The following is a 23,314-nucleotide window of genomic DNA, read 5'->3' on the forward strand; positions in this document are numbered from 1 at the left end:
CAGATTTGCTTTGATATTTTAATTATAGTCATATTAAGTTCCACAAACATAAAAAAGAAAATTTAAAAGAAAATTTAATATTATGAAATTGTTTTTAATAATGATAAAATATAATATATCTACCTCGTTAAAGTATATAGTGTTATGTTATTTTAAAATATTTTGTAATTATTGAATCACAAGATATTTATTGTTAATTGTTTGTTTAGTATCTCTTAAAAATAAACAGTTTAAAAAAGTTGTGTGATTGTATTTTAAAAATCATATTATATAAGTAAAATTTAATTTATAGATATTTTTTGCTGTAATTGAAAGATATTATAGTCAACTAAATATATAAAAAATAAATAAAACATTTCAATAATAACAACTGTAAACTATTTTTAGTCAATTAAACATATATGATTTAGGCAAAAAAGGATGATTAAGAACAGGAAATCAGCTGCAAGATCTCGCGCTCGCAAGCAAGTGAGTGCTCATTACAATCTTGAACAAACCTTAAAACAACCGACGGTATAGTTATTTACTTAATTCATTTCGCTGTTTGATAGGCTTATATGTTGGAGTTGGAAGCAGAAGTTGCACAACTTAAAGAGATGAATGAAGAGTTGCACAGGAAACAAGTGTGTCTCGCTTCTTCCTCTCTTTGAGATTTATATTTTACTTGAGGTTCTGACCAGTTGATCAAATGTTTATGCAGGTTGAAATCATTGAAAATCAGAAAAAACAGGTACTATCTCTTATATTCTTGAGTCTAATGCTGTAAGCAACATAATGAAGTGAATATATAACATCACATCTTAACATTAAGTACAATGTGCAAGATTAATAATCCCACAAAAAGTTTTGATAATTTCACAGAGATTGGCTCATTTATTTTTGCAGCTTCTGGAGCCAATGCACCAGCCATGGGGATGCAAAAGGCAATGCCTGCGAAGGACATCCACAGGTCCTTGGTAGAGTGCTTATGAAGGCGCACCCAGGGAAATTCAACAAAGAACATAAGTTATAGAACAACACAGAAAGTAGAAGCTAGCTTTGTATGTAACTTAGGCTTATGTGCCAAAGATAGATCAACAACACACTTTTGTTTTGTTTTCTTGTAGCATGTTTTGGTTTTTTTATCTTCCTGATGTAATGGATCTTGATGTTACTTTATTGGACGTGTCATTGTCTTCAATATCTCTGTGACTTAACCAGAGTGAATAGATTGATGGAAAAACGTATAAGAGTGAATAGATTGATGGAAACATCAAGTGTAGAATCAATCATGTTGTGATCTCCAACTGTGAATACAAAATATTATACAAAATTAACTTAGATAGGCAGAGACATCTTCTAACTGTGTGTCTTGATCAAGATGCCTTCAGATTCAATTGGTACTCATGCACAAGCCCTTGTGAAACACTTCTTGCTCTACCATGTCCAAACAGCTTACCAACAATAGCTAGAGAAAAATTAGTCACAGTTGCGAGCCCCATACCTGTAATCACGCTTCCATCTATAACAACTTCTGCCCCTTGGATCATTTGGTCATCCACAGGCCTGTGTGTGTCTGAAAGGTACACAGCTGTTCTCTTCTCCTGCAACATGATTCAAATTCATGTATAGTGTTTGCTAGAAAAGAACAAAAAAAAAATTCTTCTATTTACCTTGAGCAAACTGTGTTTATGAAGGACAGTAGATGAAGAGTTAGTAGCTCCATATATTTTCCCAGCTTCTTGTTCTTCTTTGAGTAGCTTCTTGAGAATTTTTTACTTCTTTAAACATTCTGAGCCAGCATGGCCTCCCTAGAAAAACTCCATCATAGTTACTCACCATGTAATAAACAACAATATGGATGTCTTACCGGAAGAATGATTAGATCATATGATGATTCAGCAGCTTCACCAATCAACTTGTCGGTGACAATTTTGGTGCCTAGGGATACCGTAATCCTCAAAGATCTTTCTACTGATGCAACTGTGACATCTACTTTGGCTCTTCTAAGAACATCTGCAACTGTGACCACTTCAACCTCTTCAGAGCAAAGTGCCTGGTCCATGGCTAGTTGTAAGCTCCCCTGAGATCTGAATGTTTGTCTTCACAGCCCAGAACGTAGGAAGCTTCCCGAAAAAAGCAGGATGTCCTGTTGTCTTTCACAATGAACTACACCAAGTTTAGGAATCAAAATGATTAGTTACCATCTGATATACAATCCATTCCTTATCATTATACCTTCTTTCTTATTAAAAGTCCCCATGGAAAAAGAGTAATAGCCGGAGCCATGGATATAGCTCTGTATAACCTCTTATCTTCAGCTTGTCTCTTCATGATCTTCTCCAGAGTTACACAGTCTCTTAACCTAACAGCACCAGACATGCCTCCCTTCACAATTTGATAATGTATCAGCCAAAGCAGAACAGTAGGAGAAGAATTGTAATGTCTAAACTTACAGGCAAAGGCACAAGATCAAAAACTTGTTCAGAACATTTAGAGATTAAGACATCAGCAAGCAACTTGGTCCCTAACGATCCTTCAACCTCTAGCTTCTGCTCCACATAAACTAGAGTGACTTCAGCACCAGCTCGGTGTAGAACATCAACTAACACAACAACTTCTATCTCCTCCGTACCGAATCCAATCGGAACAAGCACCTATACATGGTTTTAATCAAATTTCCTCAGTTTTTCTATACAGTAAACAAAGCTAAGAATTTTAGATTCTTAAAAGGTGTGAAAGAGAAACCGTTTTGGAAGCAGACACGATGCTACTAACATCGATATATGGTTCTGATTGTCTTCCTTTTTGTTACTGGTGAAGAAATGAAAGAGGCTGAATACAAGCTTGGAGCAACCATTGTTGAAGGTGGACTCAGCGTAGCTATCATCGAAATAGAAACTCCCAAATGCACCATCAAAGATTGCTAAAGCAGCTTAGACGGGAGAGAGAGAGAGCGTCTTATCTACTGAACTCTACACTTCTAGAAGAAAGCGAAGACGCCGAAACCAAAACGCTGTCGTACCTACCATTGTAATGTTGTTTGATTGGATAAAGATTCAATTTTTATTACTTTCCACTAGTGAATCTGTCACGCATGACATTGAGATTAAGTGACTTGTTCAATAAAAAGTAGAAAAAATTACTCTAAAAGACACATTCTGAGTTTTCAATTACACAATAAGTCACTTTGTGCCTTTGACACACATTTTATGAGGGTAATGTCATAATTGACCCTGAGCTTGCCTAACTAGGTGGAGGAAAATCGTTTGTATAAAACGGTTGTGTGTTTTGGCAATTTTTTTTAATCATCGAAATTCTTATCTATAAATAAATGGCCAAGAAAATTTGAATGTTCTTTTTTATCTTACTGTCTTTATCTACAGACTATATGCATTGATCCCTTTCTTCCAACTTCTACTTTTTTCTTAGAGCATGTACAACGGGGGGTTTTTAATAAATCCTAAAGTACAAATCCTTCACTATTAACCATATAATATTAATATTAAACTCATATTGCTTAAGGATCAATCCTTTCCTAAGGATTTTTTTTGCGTGAATCCTTGTTGACGTGGCAGTTGAGTTTTGTCTATCGTGTGAAGGGTTTCCAGTGTTCGTGTCATTTGTAGTGGAGAGGAGAAAAAAAAAAGTTTGTCTCTGCGATTGGCGATTCGCTCTCTCCGGATAGGATTGATGAATCGACGGGTTGTTATGTTCTTTCTCTTCTGATTCTTTGGATTTACATAGGGTTTCATGTGGTTTTCTTCGCAAATTAGGTTACGCAATTGGGGATTAGGGTTTTCAATCGAATCGGGTTTCATCACGTTTAATAAACCGCCCTCGTCAGCTAAATGTCATCTCTTCTGAAGTGGTATATATAGTAAGACCTTAGATCAGAAGTTGTATAATATCATTAATATGAGATGCCTAATGGGAAAAACTTTGAAATCCTCAGGTCCTCAAGCTTGCAGAATATCTTGAAACCTGGGAGAAGGACGACAAAACGAAGCTTATACTGATCAAGGTTTTGATTTTTGTTGTTGTCCTTGGTCTGATGATGATTTTCGTTACAAACACAATAGACTCATTTATTAACATAGCTTTATATTGGCAGGGTGCAGGGAGAGCTTTCTCAGCCGGTGGTGATCTAAAGATGTTTTATGACGGCCGTGATTTAAGTAAGAGGAGGCCATGAGAAAACATACTATCGCTTTATCCTAGAGAGTCTGTCATAGCTTAATGATGATAAGTCGTTTTTGGACAGAGGATTCTTGCCTTGAGGTTGTTTATAGGATGTACTGGCTCTGCTATCATATCCACACTTACAAGAAGACTCAGGTGGACTTTTACTTAGTCTTTTGTTGTATGAAAGTGTTCTCCTGAGAAGTATTAACTAACCAAATAGAGTTGTGTTATAGGTTTCTCTTGTAAATGGAATATCAATGGGTGGAGGTGCATCATTGATGGTCCCAATGAAGTTCTCTGTTGTGACTGAGAAAACTGTGAGTTTATGAGTTAATCCTGATTCAGATCTTGTTCATGTATTAGAAGAAACAAGTACAGATTCAACTTTATCTCTGTCATTTGACTAGGTATTTGCAACCCCAGAAGCAAGTATTGGGTTTCACACTGATTGTGGCTTCTCCTACATCCATTCACGTCTTCCTGGTCATTTAGGTAACTTCTAAAACCTTCTATTTTGAGTTCCAAGTTCCAACTATACTTTGGCTAATCTCTGATGTAACATTTGCAGGAGAATTCTTGGCTTTAACTGGGGCAAGATTGAATGGCAAAGAACTTGTAGCAATTGGAATGGCAACACATTTTGTTCCTTCTGCTGTGAATTTTTTTTTTTTTTTTTGGAATGCTTTCCTTAGTTATAAATATATTCGCGCGTACGTTTTGCTGGATGAATTATTTTTGTTATGAGAGTATTTAGTCTTCTATGATTATGTAATGTGACCTCTCTTGCTTGATCTTTCTTGAGCTGCCTTCCTATTCTTAGATACAGCATCTGCAACTCTTGTAATGTTTTGAAACCGTACTAAGGATTCGTAATGAATAACACCATTGGACATACTTATTTGATTAGAATCCTTAACTATTTTAAAAAAAATAATAATAATATAATCTAACATATACTAAAAGGGATATATGAGGAGTAGTGAGTGTGTCCACGTCAGACAATAAAATCCACCAATCATAATATAGTTTTTTGCCACGTAAGCAGTGGTTGTCTATGTTGGGCTTTCCGATTTTTTTACGCTGTATGGTTTCGGGTCTTTCATGTGGGGCTTTAATTAAAAAGATAAACCCAACACTCTTTATGTGAGGCCCACAAACAAGCAAGAAAATAATGATACGAGTTCTTGGTTTCTCTGAGATGAGAAACGTAACCCATCATTTCGTCTCCTCTCAACTCATACGATGGAGGCAATCAATACTTTCCACTATCTCCTCTACAATTAAGATTTCTCACCTCCCCTCTAAACTGAAGCGACTATATATATGTCGAGAAGGTAGTCCATACGATTCGAAAGGCTTCTTGAAATCATTATCATAAACCCTAGAAACAGAGCTACCACCGATGGCGATTAACCAGCTCCACTTTTCTGATTTGAAGGACGAATGTTGTAAGAAAACAATTGTTGCACAGATTCTGCGATTTTGGGATGCGAGGGATTTGAAGAAAGTCGGTGAGCATCTCGGGCTGGACCTGGTTTTTCTTGACAAGAAGGTATCGACTTTTTAGCTTCCTTCTTTATTTAGTTTTAGATAGCTTTGGTTGTGGAGATGATGGAGCCGACTGTTCTTATTCTAAGAAAATATTCCAGGTTTCAGAAAATGAACAGCTTATGGCTTTGGCTAATATAAACGTGGATTTTCCGGGTATGTTTGGCAACTCATGCTTTTCCCGTTCTCTAACAATGATTGGTTGCAACTACTTCCTTCCTTATTAACAGTTTGTTACAAATATTCTCTTGCAGACGTTTTTGGTGATGTTTGTGGCATCAAGACCACCTTGACAATGAGAATCAGGCCATTCAATGTGTTATTATGGTATGTAAGCTGAATAGCTGATGTGTATTGTTTCAAAGTTAATCGTTGATGTTCCATTTGGGTTGGTTAAAGTCGTTGCTGTCATGATAAATCTAAACGCCCTTCTGTATGTGTTTGTGTGTTTGGCATGATTGTATATCAGCTTCATCAGAAATTAGAGGTATCGGGTTTGGAGCCTAAAGTCATTGTTGCCACGAACATAAACCCAAAAATCAAAATAAGTTGAAGGAAAGCGTACTAAATTTTCTCATGTGTCATTTCATTTGCAGGCCGGCTTCTCCTTAATGCTACCCCGGGAACAACTTCTTTTGACAATGAATGCCTTGACAGCCAGAGTGTTCTTGCAGCGTAAGACTTACCAGACTGTAACTGTTGTCTAAGAAATAATGGGGACGTTGTTCTCAAACATGAGGGGAGTTTTTATTTAGTAGGTTATACGGATCTGATGATGGTAGCAGCTCCACAGCTTCCAAGTATGGAAGTGTGAAGAAAATTGAACGAGTAACTCTTGCTGAGCTGAACAACTACGTTCTTAACTCTCCACCACAGGTTGGTGAACTCCATTCGTTTTTAGCTATATGCTAGCTCATAAACATGTTCCCCACATGCTTATAACTCTCCTCCTCCCGTGGTTCATGTAGACTGCAAAGTTTCTTTGCACTGCCGAGGTTGGTGGCATTGACACCACTAATGGATGGTGCTACTTCTCCTACTCTAAATGCTACCAAAAACTGCAGCGTGGATTCACGTCTTTCACATGAGCATGGTGCATGATGACACTGCAGTTTGTGCTGTGAGGTATTTCTTGCCAGACTATATACGCATGTTCAGCCAATAAATCACTTGCACAATCCACTATTTAGCCACCGTGTTCAGATGGTGTTCACAGATCGCAACAGACTCAGCCGTCTTCGTTTTTTGTAACGGTGAAATAAGAAGATGACCAATGTTCTCATCGCAGAGGTTGCTCAACTCATGGTATTGTCTGGACGCCCCTAATATCCTTCTCAGTGTAAGCACTCTACATGTTCTTATGTTAGCTTTTGTCATTTTCAAAAATTCCACAGAGCGCAAGTGAATCTCTCCAACAGGCATCACTCCCACGATGTATCCAAGATATCATCGTGCAGAATTTGACCTTCCAGCTTAAGCTCTCTGAAATTCATTTCTCCTCTACAGTGGTACGCATTTTTTACACCAACCATTGTCCACATGTGCCTAATTTTTTGGAGTATGTTTGTATTAATCTATGTGGATTAAATATTTCTATGTCCAAAATATGCCTAACATTAATCCATGTGAATTAGAACTGACTGAGAAGTGATGACTACCCAGGTGACGACATGCCTGGTGCTGACAGCCAAACTCTGAAGCCAACTCTTGTGCTGACCAAGAGTATCTCAGAAAACAACACTTGAGTTAATGATAAGTCTGGTTGACCATCACCACAACCTTCTCAGAGTGATGCGGTCGTAAGCTCTGCTGATGAAGCTTCTGCTTCCAAGAAAGCTCAACGTTTAAGACGCGTCGCACTTCAGTATTCCAATCAAAGAGGTTAAGCACTAGAGAGAGAGTTTGCAGGCACATTATCTATCTAAATTTTAAAGTTTGAGTTCAATAATAAAGTAATACTTTTCTTTTTAACGAACCCGGCATGATCTGATTAATGTTCTTTAACGGTTGAGTTTTAATTTCAAAACTTTAGTTTCAATGGTATCAGTTTAAGATATATAATTGGGAAAACTGTATCTCATGTTGCCTCGATTCGGGAACACCAGAAATCTGAAACTAAGATAAGAACCGTCCTATTTAGTTCAACCTGATGATGTTTGGATTCGTGAAACTTAATTCCACACCTGTCCTGTGGAGCTGTAGACAAGAGACATTAATCCACACATCAACCATCTTTGAACAACTAAGAACTCTGTGAACAACTAAGAACTCTGCAACTAAACTATGTAAATAATAAAAATTGAATCCATGTCTGAACTTAATTTCAAAGTCCTCATTATACACTTGGGAGAGAAGAAGTGAACTAACATTGAAGGTTCACGTAATTTTATTTTCAAGAAAACAATTGTACGCGGTTTGGTTCATCTTAATTTTTATATTATTGATGGTTACACTACATTTAAGTTATTTTGGCTAAATTACTTGAACCAATGTAATACTTTATTAAGTTATTACACTATTTTCTATAAAAGAACTTTCGATTAACATGAGGAAAGTTTCCTACAAACAATTTTGTTATAAAACAAAGCTAAAAAAATGTTAAAATAATTTACAAATATAATTAATAAAACACTTAAAATTAAAGAAAAAATCATTATAAATTGAAAATCTAATATAAAATATATTATAAAAAATCATTTATTGTTAAATAATATATATATCAACTATTATTTGTGACATTATTGAACTATTTATATATGAATTTAAAATATAACTTCTTATGATTTTATTACATTATATTATATTTTCAATTGATTTAGCTTGGAGATGGATTAATTTATTATCATGATAAAATTAATTATTGTAATAGTATTTGAATTATAATCTTAAAAATAAAATAAAAATGTAGATAAAAAAAAATATATATTTGTTATTCTTACTTTAGATTTTTCTTGACTATATCAAAGTGAAATAGAAATAAAAATATAAATATAAATATAAATCATTACATTTTTCTTATGATTTTAATAATTTCATAATTTTGTGTTCTTTAACAAAAGAAATGTTGGTGGTCCTTTAAACTCAAACTAAGAAAAAGTAATAAAATTTAGAATTTTATTTTAGAATAAAAGCATATTGTATTTATTATTGCGATTTAAAATAAATTTCCAATAAAAATATAAAATTAAAATATGTTTAGTAAATAAAATGGACATATTTTTCCGATCAATAAAATTAAAATATATATTAATATGAAATATTTTTAATGTAAATTCACCCGCCCGTAGGGCGGACCAACCACTAGTATACCAGTATACCTAAGAGCATCTCCAATGTATTACCCCATTTTTTACTCCAAAATAGTGCAACACCAAAATGAAGTAAGGTTTTACTCCAATGTATTACTCCATTTTCTACTCCAAAAATAATATTTCTTAAATAATTTCATTTTTATTTTATTAATAATTGCAAATAAAATCTTATACTTATAAAAATTTACCAATTAACCCCAATTATTTTATGTTTACGATAATAATTAAAATATAAATTATTTGAATTAAATATTTATTATTAAAAAGTACAAGAAATCATTAAAAAGACAACATATATATAGGTTCAACAATGAGCATTAGAATATTTTTCCCACAAATGATCAACTAATGCATTTTGTAATGAAAAATGAGCTTCTTTATTTTTAATATTCCTAAATCGAGCAAGAAAATTTTGAAATCGGACATTTTCATCTTCTGCAATTTCAATATCTGGAGGTGGAGCTTCTCTTCCAAGTTCAATTGGTGCATCAAGTTCACGCTCATTTTCATCTTCTGCAATTTCATGTTATTGTATCATTTTAAATATTATTTAAGTAAAAAATAGAAACATTAAAGATTCAAAGGACCATTTTATAAATAAAAAAAGTTCAACTCCAAAATGGAGTAATGGATAAGATTACTCCATAAATGGAGTAACCCTAACCATTACTCCATAATAATGTTTGGAGTTGAAAATGGAGTAGGGTTGAAAATGCCTAAAGATTCTAATGGTGAGTACACCATTGGAAATGGAGATGCCCTTATGTTCTTATTTTCTTTCGGATTTGTTTCTTTAGATCTATTTTTTTTTCTAAATTTTCTTACGTCACCGGTACTCCACTTCCTTGCACAGCCACCGCCGTAACTCTATATACCATCACTGCCACAATTTTTTACATCGCCATTGCCGTAGCTCTGACACCACCACCGTCGCTGCAACTCTTTACTTTTTCCGTTGCCGCTCACTGCAAATCCATCGTCGTCTCCGCAACCTCACTTTCTCCGTAAAACAAAAATACTTTTCCAATTTCTTTTTCTAATCCCTAGATCCCTCTCGAACCCCATCTTCGCCATCTCGGGTTTCTCCTATTTTTTTTGTGATTTAGACACACACACTCTAGTTGATTTGGTTAAATCCCACCGTACAACAATTCTTCTTCGCATCGTGATCCACATCATTAGCACACGAACCGTGTTCTCCACTGCAACAGAACAGATTCCGACATGCCAAAAGAACTAGGAAACACTTAATACTACTTATCTCCTGACCTCAAATCCCAGAAAACTACATCCACAAGGCTGGCCACATCATTGCTTTTGCTGGTAACCACATCCACATGTTAAATCCTAGACAACTACATCCACAAGCCCCTGTCCACTCAAGGAACGGAGATGGTGGTGGTGCTGGCCGCATAAAAAACAGCGATGGTGATGGCTCTTGAAAAACTGGCAAAGATGGTAGACGGTGGTGGCCGTGGAAGAAATCGCAATAGTGGTGCAGAGCAATTACGCAGAAGGAAGGTAATAACTTTTTAGTTAGAGAAGAAAAGTAAAAATAAAATAAAAAATGGATAAATGGTTCCGATGTCAAGTTTTATCTTTCAGTTTGCCCAACAAAAGTCTAACTACTTCTTAAATGCCAAAGGGCAAGATTGTAAAAAACAACATCCATAAAAGAAACAATGCCTCTCAGGCAAGAAGTATCTTTAGAAGTAAAAAAGAGAGAATTGTGTCTAATCATGTAACTCACTCTAAAAAGTACTCAGGACATCACAAGTCGTAAGCTTTCAGTGTGTTTGAAGTGAGATCGGTTTTTTTCTTTTTTTTTTTTGAAAAAGTGAAATTGGTTTTGAGAGGACGAAAATGTTAAGGCTTTTGGGGAGAAGGGCAGTTTCAGCTTCTCAAGAGCTTACTAGTGTTCATCAATGGAGGATCCGAACCGATTCAAAGCCAGATCCTTTTCGGATCTTCCGGGGACTACTACAAAAGGGTTTCTGCGTTGGAGTTCTCCCTGACGGAGTTGACAGAAAGTCTGAGGCTTTTTCTAGCAACTCTATCGCCATGGAAGGAATCTTATCCCAGCTTCGCTCCCACATTACAAAGGTAACTAATCAGCCTTTCTATTGTTTCTGCAGAAGATGATGATATGTATAAGTGTTCCTCGGTGGAGTTTTGTAGGTATTAGCTGGAGGTGGAGAGGATGCGGTGAAGAGGAACAGAAGTAGAAACAAGCTTTTGCCTAGAGAAAGGATTGATAAGCTTCTTGATCCTGGTTCGTCCTTCTTGGAGCTCTCTCAGGTTTGCATCAGAGAAAAATCTTGAGTTGATTGCTGATTAATGCTGAATGAGACAAGAGTCTAAGATGAGAGTATTGTTGAGTGTTTTGTCTCCTAGAATAGGGTCTCATACATCATTAGATGTTTCCCAGACAGCATTCTTTATATTTAAAGTTCAAAATCTTATTCCACAGATTGAAAGTTCACTATACAGTCGTAGTTTGGGAGGGTATCTGATGTTATATGATAGATAGTTCTCGTGGAGAAATAGCTCGTCGACTCCCTAGAATATAGTTGCATAGCTTTATTGATTGCGTCCCACTGGAAACAGATTTAACATTTGTGTGTTTAAACTCTCTAGCTGGTTTGGTTTATACGGTTAAGAAAACAAAAGAAGATTGGAGAATTTTTACAAGTAATAAAAACTTGTTTGATGTCTCTGCTTACTGGATATGAATATGCTTTGAAGCTTGCAGGACATGAACTGTACGAGGACCCTTTACCATCAGGCGGCATCATCACAGGGATAGGACCAATCCATGGCCATCTCTGTATGTTCATGGCAAACGATCCCACAGTCAAAGGAGGGACTTACTATCCCATAACCATCAAGAAACATCTCAGGGCACAAGAGATTGCTGCTCGGTGCAGACTCCCTTGCATATACCTAGTTGACAGCGGAGGCGCTTACCTTCCGAAACAGTCAGAGGTTTTCCCTGACAAGGAGAATTTCGGTAGAGTTTTCTACAACGAGTCTGTTATGTCATCAGAAGGGATCCCACAGATCGCCATTGTCTTAGGCTCGTGCACTGCCGGTGGTGCTTATATCCCTGCCATGGCTGATGAGAGTGTGATGGTGAAAGGGAATGGTACCATATTTTTGGCTGGACCTCCTCTTGTGAAGGTTTGTCATATCCCAAAACTAATCTCTTTCCTGTCTTAGTTAGTTTTTGGCCTGCGGATTTGGTCCGAACCAGCCGAACTGAACTGAAATTTTTAGTTTTGGGTTCGGTTTACAGTTTGAGTTCGCTTTACTTCAGTGGAATTTTGAAAGAAAATCAGTTTTCTCTTTGGTTCGGTTATCGATTTTCAAAAAAGAAAAAAAGACCAATAAAACAAGAATTAACCAAAAATAACCGATTAACAAAAGTAACCAAACCGAATTAACTGAAAATAACCAAACCAACCAAAAATAACCAAATTTAACCGAGACTGTCCCAGTTTTTTCAAAAATTTATACTGATTCCAAACGGAAACCCCAAAAATCGATTATTTCGGGAAAAAAGTATAAAACCAAAATTAACCGAAAACCGAACCGATTTTTTGTGATGGTGGGATTGTGGCCGAACCGAAAATACCTGAACCTAAAAAAAAATCGAACAAACGGAAACCGCAGGCCTAGTTAGTTTAATAAGCATGTGAAAGCTAAAGTGTATGAATAGGCTGCCACAGGAGAGGTAGTCTCAGCTGAAGACTTAGGAGGCGCCACGGTTCACTGTAATGTCTCTGGTGTCTCTGATTATTTTGCTCAAGGTATATAAATCTCTTTCTTGTAGTATCATGTTTTAAGAGTTTAGAACTAAAGAAGTTGCTCTAATCTTGCAGACGAGCTGCATGGACTCGCTATTGGAAGAAACATTGTCAAGAATCTGCACATGGCGGCAAAACAAGGGAAGGAAGGAAGCAAAAACGTTGAATACAAGGAACCGCTCTATGACATAACCGAGCTTAGGTCCATTGCTCCTGTAGACCACAAGCAGCAGTTTGATGTCCGGTCTATCATTGCTCGGATTGTTGATGGGAGTGAGTTTGATGAGTTCAAGAAACAATACGGCACTGTGAGAAAACGCTTCTGAGAGACTTAACCCTTTCTTTCCACGTTATGGTGTCTCTCACTAGAACTTTTGTATTTGTGCAGACGCTTGTGACAGGTTTCGCTAGAATATATGGTCAGACGGTGGGGATCATAGGAAACAATGGCATACTGTTCAATGAATCTGCGTTAAAAGGAGCTCACTTCATCGAGTTATGTTCTCAGCGTAAAATCCCTCTTGTTTTCCTACAGAACATCACAGGCTTTATGGTAACTAAAAGTGTTTTTGTTGTGTTAGTAACATATGTTAAAGAGTGTCATCTGTCCTGATCTTGCTAGCTCTTTTTTTTTTACAGGTGGGTTCAAGAGCTGAGGCTAATGGAATTGCTAAATCTGGAGCTAAAATGGTGATGGCAGTCTCTTGTGCTAAGGTACCAAAGATAACTATTATAACGGGTGCAAGCTTTGGTGCTGGAAACTATGCTATGTGTGGCCGTGCGTTTAGTCCAGACTTCATGTTCATGTGGCCAAACGCTAGAATTGGCATCATGGGAGGTCCTCAGGTAAAACCATTCCTAACCAAAACTTTTAAAAGAATCAAAAATGTGTTTATAAATCTGACCATCTTGAGGAGGAGAAACTTTGCAGGCAGCTGGTGTTTTAAGTCAGATCGAAAGGGCTACCAAGAAGAGACAAGGAGTAAAGGTACTAAATAAAACATTCTCTTCAACATTGATGGGAGATGAATATGGAGTTTTGTGATGTGCAGTGGACGGAGGAAGAGGAAGAAGAGTTCAAGAAGAAAACGGTGGATGCGTATGAGAGAGAGGCAAGTGCTTACTTCTCAACGGCGAGGCTTTGGGATGATGGAGTGATTGATCCATCTGACACAAGAAAGGTTTTGGGACTTTGTCTCTCTGCTGCTTCGAACCGTCCTCCTGAAGATACTCGTTTTGGTGTGTTTAGAATGTAAAACAACTTTGAAACATTTTACATTTTCGAATAATAAGAGTACATAGAAGTGGAAAAAAAGAACACTTTCATATTACCTGCAGAAACTAGCCGACAGATTCAAACTTCGTTAACAGTAGAAATATGGTTCGAATCTTTAACGTTAATTAAATTAACTCTATTTCGATGGAATATCAAGAAGGCACCCGTGGCCCAATGGATAAGGCGTCTGACTTCTAATCAGACGATTGTGGGTTCGATCCCCACCGGGTGTGTGTGTTTTTAACATAATCATTTTTTTCCTTTTTTTTGTTGACAAAATTAGCATAGAGGAATCTTTGATTAAGGAGTAATACTAATAGTGACGAAACCTGTTGAACGATTACGGATCTGATTTTGAAATTAGAAACATAAGCTTAAAAATCGATCCAAATCAACATTTTACAAGTAGCTAAAGAACAAAGTTGATTTTGATTGGCAGAAGAAAGGAAAAATTCCGAATATAATACGAGATAAAACCCACAATAGTAATTTCCTTAAATTTGGTGTAAAATTATATTATTGTATTAAATGGTGTGATTTTAAGTATTGTGTTGGAAAAAAGCTTTTGTATAAAAAAATCACACTACAATAAAACTGTAGTGTTGGGCTGGAGATGACCATAATCAACTCCTCGTAATTGTAATGTGGAAACAATATTTTTAACAAATAAAAGGAAGGATGATTATAAGGAACTCCACCACCAAAATACGTTCACCTACCACACACAGACGAATAAACAGAGTTGTTGGATCAACCTTTTTGTTCCTCTCAGGTTGATATTCTTCTCTACTCACCAAGTCTCCTTTATTTCCCTCTCTTTATAAATTCAATATATGCAGAAAATATACCTCATTTTATTTTAAATTACTTAAGATACACATTATTCTCTATTTTCAGTATAATCTAATTGGAGAATGAAAATCCAGATATATATAACAAATACTCCTACATGATAGTATTATGCAGCAAACATTTAACTGACACATAAATGCAAAAAACATACTCTTATTATTCACTTGTGTCACAAACCACGCCACACAATAACGCCACCACCCCAAGTGTGTCTGAAGCCCACCACAGGGTTGGGACCCATCTTAAGACAGCGACTGACCAATTGCGTGTTAGGAGAGTTTCACCAACCCCGGACCGGGAATCATAATACCAGACTTAACTAACCCGGTTCGAACCGGTTTCATTTTCTCCTTTATTATATATACATCTCTAGTGCTATCCGTGTGAATCACCCAAAAACATAATCATCAATCTCAGCAAAACAAAACAAAATACAGACAAATGGCGACGACAACAACAGAAGCAACGAAGACATCTCCCACTAACGGAGAAGACAAGCAATCTCAGAATCTCCGACACCAAGAAGTCGGTCACAAGAGTCTCTTACAGAGCGACGATCTCTACCAGGTCCGTTTCTTTTCAAAACGCTGCCGTTTCTGATCCAGTCCAATAAATAATCTAATACAATCTTAATTAACAACATGCAGTATATTCTGGAGACGAGTGTGTATCCAAGAGAACCAGAATCAATGAAAGAACTCAGGGAAGTGACAGCAAAACACCCTTGGAACATAATGACAACATCGGCAGATGAAGGACAGTTTCTCAACATGCTCATCAAGCTCGTTAACGCCAAGAACACAATGGAGATCGGCGTTTACACTGGCTACTCTCTCCTCGCCACCGCTCTTGCTCTCCCTGAAGACGGCAAAGTAAAACATTTTTTTCCTCTGTTTTTTTCTTTACAGTATGATCTGAAAATGAAGTTAAAAATTTAATATTTTTTATCTTCAGATTCTGGCTATGGACGTTAACAGAGAGAACTACGAGTTGGGTTTGCCGATTATCGAGAAAGCTGGCGTTGCTCACAAGATCGACTTCAGGGAAGGCCCTGCTCTTCCTGTTCTTGATGAACTCGTTGCTGACGTAAGCATAGTATAACGTAAAAATATCCGATATATATAACGAAAACATTATGGCCTAATTAATTAGTTAATTAATATTTGGATGAGATTTTCTGTATAAACATATTTGTTTCTTTTTCGTATAAGGAAGAAAATTATATTATTGGTGATTTTATTAAGGTGGTAACTTATCGTGTGTGGTTGGGTGCAGGAGAAGAACCATGGAACGTATGACTTTATATTCGTTGATGCTGACAAAGACAACTATATCAACTACCATAAACGTTTGATCGATCTTGTGAAAGTTGGAGGAGTGATAGGCTACGACAACACTCTGTGGAACGGCTCTGTCGTGGCTCCTCCTGATGCGCCAATGAGGAAGTACGTTCGTTACTACAGAGACTTTGTTATTGAGCTTAACAAGGCTCTTGCTGCTGACCCTAGGATTGAGATCTGCATGCTCCCTGTTGGTGATGGAATCACTATCTGCCGTCGGATCAATTGATTGATACCCACTTTTGAGTTTGGGTTGATTATTTTCATTTCTCTCTGCCTTTCCATTCACCAACCATCTTTATGTATTTTGTTATGTAATATCTCTATTATCCTTGTTTTTACTTTATTTGGTGAACAAAGAATGTATCCTACCTTTTGTTTCGTTTGTTTTTCATTATAATGATACACCATCCAAAAGAAGATATAATCTCTTAAGTTTTCTTGAGAGTTTCAAAGAACACATGTATACTAATAGACAAAATGATTACCATGCCATACTGCAGCTTAATATAATCAGCAAATCAATAATATTCTTTTACATGAGGAACCTACAAAGAATAAATATTGGAGCTCTCTATTACCCTCTTTAAAGATCGTGTATTCTGAATCAACAACCAATCATCATGAACTTAATTTGTTGGAAGTGTCAACTAAAACAATACTCAAATTAATAATTATATATATATTAAGAGAAAGAAAACAACGAAGTAGGGAAGATTAGGTCATCAGTCTTTGAAAATATATTGATAAATACTAAACACATGTTAGGTGGTTTCAGCTAAACTACTCAAACAAAAAGATGAGTATCATACACTTTGCTTTAGAGTTTAGACCTTTAGTCAAAAGAGAGAAGAAAAATTAGTTTAAGAACTATTAAAGACATTTTCTTTAGAAACCAAAACTTTTGATGTTATTACAACGAAAGAATCTTATCTCATAGACAATATAAGAGTTTTTTTTATTTTTTCATTTGTCATCTGTGTACAAAATGAAGTTAGACATGTCCTTTAATCCAGCCTCTTCATAACATTTAGCAATATGGTGCAAAGATTCAGACCATGTTCCTTCAATAGATGCCAAGTCCAAGAGAAAAGCAGCAACATCCAAAGCAACTTGGATGGGATCTTTACCTTTCTTCAAATCCTCAAAACGACCTTCATCACTCACTTTCTCTCTTATGAATTCGATTTGCTCATCTTCCCATTGTGCAATACTAGCAACCTCCTGCATAGTTAAAATATTATATAGCACATCCACATTCATTCCTCTAAAATGTATCATAAACTTTGACATGCCTCATAAGGACATCCTAAAGTCCACCAAGGTGACTTCAGTGCTACTCTAGCCGCTTCTTTTGCTTCTGAATCACGTCCAACCCTGCAAACAAGAAGAGCCTTAGATAAGTGTTTTCTTTCATTTTACAAAATAATAAAATTGAGAGTTGATGAAGTTACAAACTTCTGCAGTATATTTGCATAATACACAAAAGGCCGTCCAAATCCGGGAAACAGATCTTTCCTTGTGTAGAATTCTCCTGTCACCATAGCTGAAACCTTCCAGAAAAAAAAAAGAAGTCTCTTAAAAGTTTCATAAGTGAAGATTCAGAGACTTTATATGCTTTAAAGATTCTTACATGATCTCCTTCATCGAAATGCCGTAATACTTTCTTCTCCAACACATCAGGAAACAGACCAACCTATACAACACCACAATAATGTTTACTGTGGTGTACATAATGTCTTTCATAGATAAGCAGAGTAAATGGTTTTTTAAACGCTTGCCTTCTTTAAGACATAGACATCGAGATTATCAATCTGAGATTCAGCAAAAGCACCCTTTTTGTAAAGCTTCTCGCCTGCCTCAGCTGAAGCAATGTAAAGTTCAGACATCTCTTGGGCATCTTCTTGAACAAGAATCCGGTGAATATACTCATCTACCTGAATAACAGACAACTGTAAATTACTTATCTTTCTCATGGAAAAAAACAAAAGTCACCAATCCTTTTTAAGAAGGCAGAGCTAGAATGAGATGAATGAAATTACATTTCTAGCTATAAGCCGGACACCACTCCTCCAAACTTCAACAACAGGCATATCCAATCTGTTCTTGGATAACAAAAGGTTAAATTCAAACAACATGTAATTAAGAGTTACCAAGAATGATCTGACCAAAATGTCATACCCTGGTGGAGCAGTAGGCCATCTCAGAAGCGCAGTAACAGAGCCTACTTAGACAATAAAACAAAAGTAAACAGAAAGATTCTAATAAAAGGGCTAATGGAATCGATCAAATGTTTCATTTTTTTTTACCTGAAGAGTCCTTAGAAAGCGGAATAGCAAGGGGGATGAGTCCCTGCTTAGCTCCAGGAGATATGATGGTTTCACCTGCACATGAAAACATGAAAAGACCTGAGATTTCTAACACATGTAAGTTTCCCTTTTCCATTACAATGAATCAGTAACCAGAGCTTAGCATATCTGCTGTATTATTATATATAACCTCTTGTTTGAAGAACTTTGAGTAAGTGATGAAGATGCGTTGGAGGTTCAGTGACAGCTACTTCTTTGATAAATGATACATGCCCTGCAACAACAACTCTACTAGTAAGTCCCCATCCCAATGTGATATTTGGAGATATATTACAAATGAATTCACTAACAGTTGTCTCCACCAAGATTAATTTTAAGACAAAGAGACAAAGCTCAAGCACAAACCATACACCATTTCTCTAATACAATCACATCAAATTACAGAGTAAAACGAGAGAATACCAGAGGAGCAACAGGAGACAGTAGCTCTCGTATGGCGCAAAGGGAGAGCAGAGAAAGGAGTGAACAGCGAACTCATGGCTCCTCCTCCTTATCTCTCTCTCTCTTCTCTCCTCCATATACTCTCACGCTGATCTGTTTTGGGCTTTCATATGGGCCTTTTTATTTCTCTTCAGCCCAAACCCAAATACTAATGACGCGTAGTAAATAAACAAGCGGGAAGGTCAATTTCGTCAAATAACCGCTTTACAAATCCCGGTTTAGTCGAACTTAATATTAAACCCAGAGAATTTGCCCTTGCGTATCACGGTTCGTAAAGAATACATGTTTAATAGGAGGAGGATAAGTATAAACCCTTAACCCCCTTTATCAATCGCTTACTCAACCATGGATTACGCAACCAAAGTATCGATTCACATTGATGACGAAGACGATGAGGAGGAGGTTTGCAGGATTTGCAGAAACCCAGGGGATGCGGATACTCCGCTTCGGTACCCGTGCGCTTGCAGCGGTAGCATCAAGTTCGTTCACGAGGATTGCCTCCTTCAGTGGCTTAGCTTCTCCAAAGCTCGTCACTGCGAGGTTTGCAAGCACAGTTTCTCATTCTCGCCGCTTTACGCTGAAAACGCTCCCACGAGGCTCCCTTTTCACGAGTTCGCTGTTGGCGTTGCGATGAAAGCTTGCAATAGCCGTCTTCCGCGGTTGAGCTTCGTGCTTTGCGTCTGGCTTCTCACCGTTCCTTTCGTTACGTTTTGGATGTGGAGATTGTCTTTCCTGCGGCGTTTTGGTGAAATGTCCACCACGGTTGTTCTCAGTGATTGTTTGCTTGGGTTTATACTATCAGCGAGTATCATGTTCGTTATCCGTGAAGCGGCGTCGTTTAGGGATTACTTTAGGCATTTGAGAGTTTCATTGTATGAGCTGGTTGGATTGGAGGGTCCGTTGTTTCGTTTGGTTGAGAATGCATTTAGTGTAAGTTTGATTGTTTATTTTCTTATTTCTGTTTTGACCCTCTCATTAAAAATTGTACATGATGGGCATATACTTTTGCAGGTCCTGGCAAGCAATATGTTATTCATTGGTGGTGTCATCTTTGTTCCCTTCACACTTGGACGGGTTATATTGTACCATTTTGCTGATACTGGTCTATCGTTGAGAAATATTTTAACTCTGAGTCTGAACAATGTGCTGACTGCTGCTGTCTCGATCTCGAATTTGACTAACAATGGTCAGCTCACAGAAATGGTGAAAGTCAATGGAAGTGAATTGAGTGGAGCAATCAATAATACACTATTTGTTGCTGCTGGTCTCTCATCAACGCTATATGATGTTACAACTCTGACTGCTGGGTATATGTTTATTGTCTTTCTGGTGTTAATTTACCTTGGAATCACTGCGCTGATTCGATATTTCAAGGATGAGCCATTGACTGTTGAGGGAGTTTATGGGATCGCTTGGATAGTAGAAACTGTGTCACCTCTCCTTGGGCAGTTCTTGGTAGTAATGAGACTAGGAATCAGACTTGCCTCTTTTTTGGTCGTCATGTTTGGCGTCTTCCCCCTCATGTGCGGGTGGTGGCTAGATGTTTGCACGGTTACAATGTTTGGTCAAACAATGTCCTACAGACTACAGTTTTTATCAGTTTCTCCACTTGCAAGCTCACTTGTTCATTGGGTTGTTGGAGCCGTGTACGACTGGTATTCACTAATATTGGAGAACCTTCTTCGACAGGTACCGTGTTCCCCTGCTCATAATTTTGTCTTTTTTTTTCCCCTCTGCTACTATCTAATCATTGTTCCCCACTTTTGTGCTAATTTGCAGGTTCTTCGCCCTGAAGTTTTGTATTTCCTTTATGGTCCGGAAGATGATGATGATGAGGAGACAATCCGTTATTTGATTCATGATCCAGTACACAAGATTGCTCGGGATGGTTTCTTATCTGGTGCACAGTATGGGAGTTGGATTGTCTTGCTGGTGTTTTTACCAGTTAAACTTGCGATATGGATGGCTCCTTCAGTCTTCCCTCTCGACATATCGTAAGAAACATTTTCTTACATTTTGTTTTTGGAGATTATGTGTTTGAGTATTATGTCTTTCCTAACTTGTGCATCTACACAGTGTATCGGACCCTTTCACTGAGATTCCTGCCGGCATTCTCCTGCTTACAATATGCACACCATTTATCATCGAGCATTTTAGTATCCAGACCACAGTTGTGTCCCTTCTACGGTGCTGGTTCACATGCGTCGGTTGGGCCCTTGGTTTGACAGATTTTCTCTTGCTAAAACCAGAGGACAACCGAAATGATGAACCAGGAAGGCAGAACATAGAACAAGTGTTGCATGTCGTTGAGCCTGACATGGCCATGGCTGCTCATCCAGCCCCTGATGACCCAAAAAGAAGTCTCCTCCAAGAGTAAGTTCTTTAGAAATAACCTTGTAGCTTGTTCTAATGCTTGAAGAATTGTTTGGTGTATAGAGTTGACTATTGCATCAATATTTCCATTAGACCTTACCATGAAATGAAGCTAATTTTTATTTAGCAGGTACAACTTGCAGCTCCGGATAACCCTTCTTCTACTTGTTGCATCGGTTACTCTTCTTCTGGTCCATTCTACATTGATTGTTGCACCAGTTTCTCTTGGTCGTACTCTGTTTAACGCCATCCCAGTTCTCCCAAGAACGCATGGAATCAAATGCAATGGTAAATATGACCGTCTGCTTCATTCTTTCAAACATATACAAAATTTTAACAGAATCTTCTCCTAAATTTTGTAGATTTGTATGCTTTCTTCATTGGCACGTATGTCTTTTGGACTACCATATCTGGTGCCATGTATGCTGTCGAGCACGTCAAGTCAGAGAGGAGTTCAGTCTTGCTTAGCCAAATATGGAAATGGTGTGGGATTGTCATCAAGAGCTCGGTGCTTTTAGGCATATGGGTAAGTGGTTTGTTATACTGGTTGTTTTCTTATCAGCTTTTTTTGAGACACTCCAAACTCATTTGACTCTTGATTCTTACTGAACTGGTTCTTATCATTCCGGTACTAATCGGACTTCTGTTTGAGCTTTTGGTGATTGTCCCAATAAGAGTCCCAGTAGATGAAAGCCCTGTCTTTATCCTGTATCAAGACTGGGCTCTTGGCCTCATCATTTTGAAGATCTGGACTAGACTGGTAAGTATGTTTCCCTCACGGCCTTTAAAAAAAAAATATATATATATATATATATCTTGTCACTGAAAGATAACGACAATGGATATGTAATGCTTCAGATGGTGGATGATAGCTGGAGAGCAAAGTTTGAGAGAGTAAAAGAAGATGGCTTCTCAAGGCTTCAGGGGTTATGGGTACTGAGAGAGATTGTATTCCCGGTCGTGATGAAACTGCTAACGGCACTATGCGTGCCTTATGTCCTGGCGAGAGGAGTGTTCCCAATGCTCGGATGTACGCTAGTTGTGAACTCGGCGGTCTACAGATTCGCTTGGATAGGTTATCTCTCGGCGAGCCTCTTGTGCTTCTGTGTAAAAAGATGCCAAGTCTGGTTCAGAAACCTTCACAACTCTATCCGTGATGATCGTTATATCATTGGTCAGAGACTCCATAACTCTGGGGAGGAAGCTGCTGCTTTGGCTATAAAGAAAAACCAAAGCAGTGAAGTTGCAGGAGATGGTGGACTTAGACGTGCAATCTAACAAGAAGCTTAGAAAAGAAGATTATGTGAAGGATAAGCCAATATAAAAATGTGTTAGTGTCCCTAGCAGTTCCAGTGGAACACCATTGTATATATCTAATTAAATATAGTTTTAGCAAGTCAAATCTTATTATATTGGTATATGACTATATGTTGTAATCTATGAATGTGCCCGTAACATTATATCGCTGAAGACGGGTTACTAGTGTTCACGGAAGATGAAATTGGTATCGATAAGGTCCACTGCTGGTTATGGCCCTATCTGCCCTTTTGACTGTCAATGCTGCTTCTATTGTTCTTTTTTCTTTCTTAAACCAATTTTAAAGCTTTATTGTACATTGAAAAGTGGATCAATTCAGATGAATAATCTTAGTTGACACAGGTTGTGATGCTTGGATGTCTTGTTTGGTTAAAGTCTTTATCATTGCTTGTGGTGTGTAACATTCATGATTCTTGTTTTCCAGCACATTACAAAGTTAAGTCTAAATTTTGGTGCGTGAATGTGACAAGTAGATGACATTCATGGTTTGAAGTTTATATTAAAGTGTGATAGGACT

The 23,314-nt window shown here is 37.3% G+C and overlaps 7 protein-coding genes, 1 long non-coding RNA gene and 1 other non-coding gene across 11 annotated transcripts; 7 read left to right on the forward strand and 2 right to left on the reverse strand.

Annotated features, from left to right (window-relative positions):
* The first annotated feature begins 429 nt into the window (after positions 1-429).
* LOC111214338 lies at positions 430-1,853 on the forward strand. Its single transcript, XR_002663874.2, has 3 exons — positions 430-623; positions 701-730; positions 886-1,853. It is a non-coding gene; the product is annotated as an uncharacterized LOC111214338 (long non-coding RNA).
* Positions 1,221-3,013, reverse strand: LOC106442864 (protein DJ-1 homolog C-like). Its single transcript, XM_048766349.1, is given in 7 exon segments — positions 1,221-1,583; positions 1,653-1,790; positions 1,850-2,027; positions 2,029-2,135; positions 2,218-2,367; positions 2,436-2,636; positions 2,728-3,013. Coding segments are annotated over 5 exon segments (795 nt in total). The 5' UTR covers positions 2,362-2,367; positions 2,436-2,636; positions 2,728-3,013; the 3' UTR covers positions 1,221-1,355.
* On the forward strand, positions 2,766-7,787 carry LOC106442862 (3-hydroxyisobutyryl-CoA hydrolase-like protein 5). Its single transcript, XM_022717438.2, has 8 exons — positions 2,766-2,858; positions 3,776-3,850; positions 3,935-4,003; positions 4,094-4,157; positions 4,244-4,317; positions 4,398-4,481; positions 4,572-4,656; positions 4,733-7,787. Exons 1-8 carry the CDS (start codon positions 2,766-2,768, stop codon positions 4,906-4,908), a joined length of 720 nt encoding a protein of 239 aa, XP_022573159.1. The 3' UTR covers positions 4,909-7,787.
* A 2,045-nt stretch (positions 7,788-9,832) lies between these two features.
* LOC106441143 (methylcrotonoyl-CoA carboxylase beta chain, mitochondrial-like) lies at positions 9,833-14,171 on the forward strand. Of its 2 annotated transcripts, XM_048766333.1 has the most exons (10): positions 9,833-10,544; positions 10,862-11,126; positions 11,202-11,321; positions 11,769-12,203; positions 12,742-12,832; positions 12,905-13,137; positions 13,218-13,382; positions 13,469-13,675; positions 13,761-13,817; positions 13,882-14,168. In XM_048766333.1, the coding sequence occupies exons 2-10, from the start codon at positions 10,887-10,889 to the stop codon at positions 14,083-14,085; spliced, it is 1,752 nt and encodes a 583-aa protein (XP_048622290.1). In that variant the 5' UTR covers positions 9,833-10,544; positions 10,862-10,886; the 3' UTR covers positions 14,086-14,168. The 2 variants fall into 2 exon arrangements, with proteins under 2 accessions (XP_048622290.1, XP_048622291.1); XM_048766334.1 differs by lacking the exon at positions 9,833-10,544 and having other exon boundaries at positions 10,590-11,126; positions 11,202-11,295; positions 11,776-12,203; positions 13,882-14,171.
* A 94-nt stretch (positions 14,172-14,265) lies between these two features.
* Positions 14,266-14,338, forward strand: TRNAR-UCU. The gene has a single exon. It is a non-coding gene; the product is annotated as a tRNA-Arg (tRNA).
* A 982-nt stretch (positions 14,339-15,320) lies between these two features.
* Positions 15,321-16,717, forward strand: LOC106441142 (caffeoyl-CoA O-methyltransferase 1). Its single transcript, XM_013882950.3, has 4 exons — positions 15,321-15,524; positions 15,605-15,829; positions 15,912-16,043; positions 16,233-16,717. The coding sequence occupies exons 1-4, from the start codon at positions 15,399-15,401 to the stop codon at positions 16,524-16,526; spliced, it is 777 nt and encodes a 258-aa protein (XP_013738404.1). The 5' UTR covers positions 15,321-15,398; the 3' UTR covers positions 16,527-16,717.
* A 442-nt stretch (positions 16,718-17,159) lies between these two features.
* On the reverse strand, positions 17,160-19,197 carry LOC106441141 (protein IN CHLOROPLAST ATPASE BIOGENESIS, chloroplastic-like). Of its 2 annotated transcripts, XM_013882949.3 has the most exons (10): positions 19,069-19,196; positions 18,797-18,880; positions 18,607-18,681; positions 18,479-18,521; positions 18,340-18,397; positions 18,079-18,234; positions 17,931-17,993; positions 17,756-17,850; positions 17,593-17,674; positions 17,160-17,521 (listed from the first exon to the last, which is right to left on the reverse strand). In XM_013882949.3, exons 1-10 carry the CDS (start codon positions 19,142-19,144, stop codon positions 17,264-17,266), a joined length of 990 nt encoding a protein of 329 aa, XP_013738403.1. In that variant the 5' UTR covers positions 19,145-19,196; the 3' UTR covers positions 17,160-17,263. The 2 variants fall into 2 exon arrangements, with proteins under 2 accessions (XP_013738403.1, XP_048622301.1); XM_048766344.1 differs by having other exon boundaries at positions 18,340-18,521; positions 19,069-19,197.
* Positions 19,198-19,231: 34 nt separating this feature from the next.
* Positions 19,232-23,246, forward strand: LOC106441140 (probable E3 ubiquitin ligase SUD1). The gene is made up of 7 exons (XM_013882948.3): positions 19,232-20,037; positions 20,119-20,796; positions 20,887-21,101; positions 21,184-21,480; positions 21,611-21,768; positions 21,843-22,240; positions 22,339-23,246. Exons 1-6 carry the CDS (start codon positions 19,453-19,455, stop codon positions 22,070-22,072), a joined length of 2,163 nt encoding a protein of 720 aa, XP_013738402.1. The 5' UTR covers positions 19,232-19,452; the 3' UTR covers positions 22,073-22,240; positions 22,339-23,246.
* On the forward strand, positions 22,330-22,758 carry LOC111214511 (probable E3 ubiquitin ligase SUD1). The gene has a single exon (XM_022717439.1). The coding sequence runs from the start codon at positions 22,330-22,332 to the stop codon at positions 22,756-22,758; it is 429 nt and encodes a 142-aa protein (XP_022573160.1).
* Positions 23,247-23,314: the final 68 nt, after the last annotated feature.

Source organism: Brassica napus, chromosome A3 (genome assembly GCF_020379485.1).
Source record: "Brassica napus cultivar Da-Ae chromosome A3, Da-Ae, whole genome shotgun sequence".
Lineage (NCBI taxonomy): Eukaryota > Viridiplantae > Streptophyta > Magnoliopsida > Brassicales > Brassicaceae > Brassica > Brassica napus.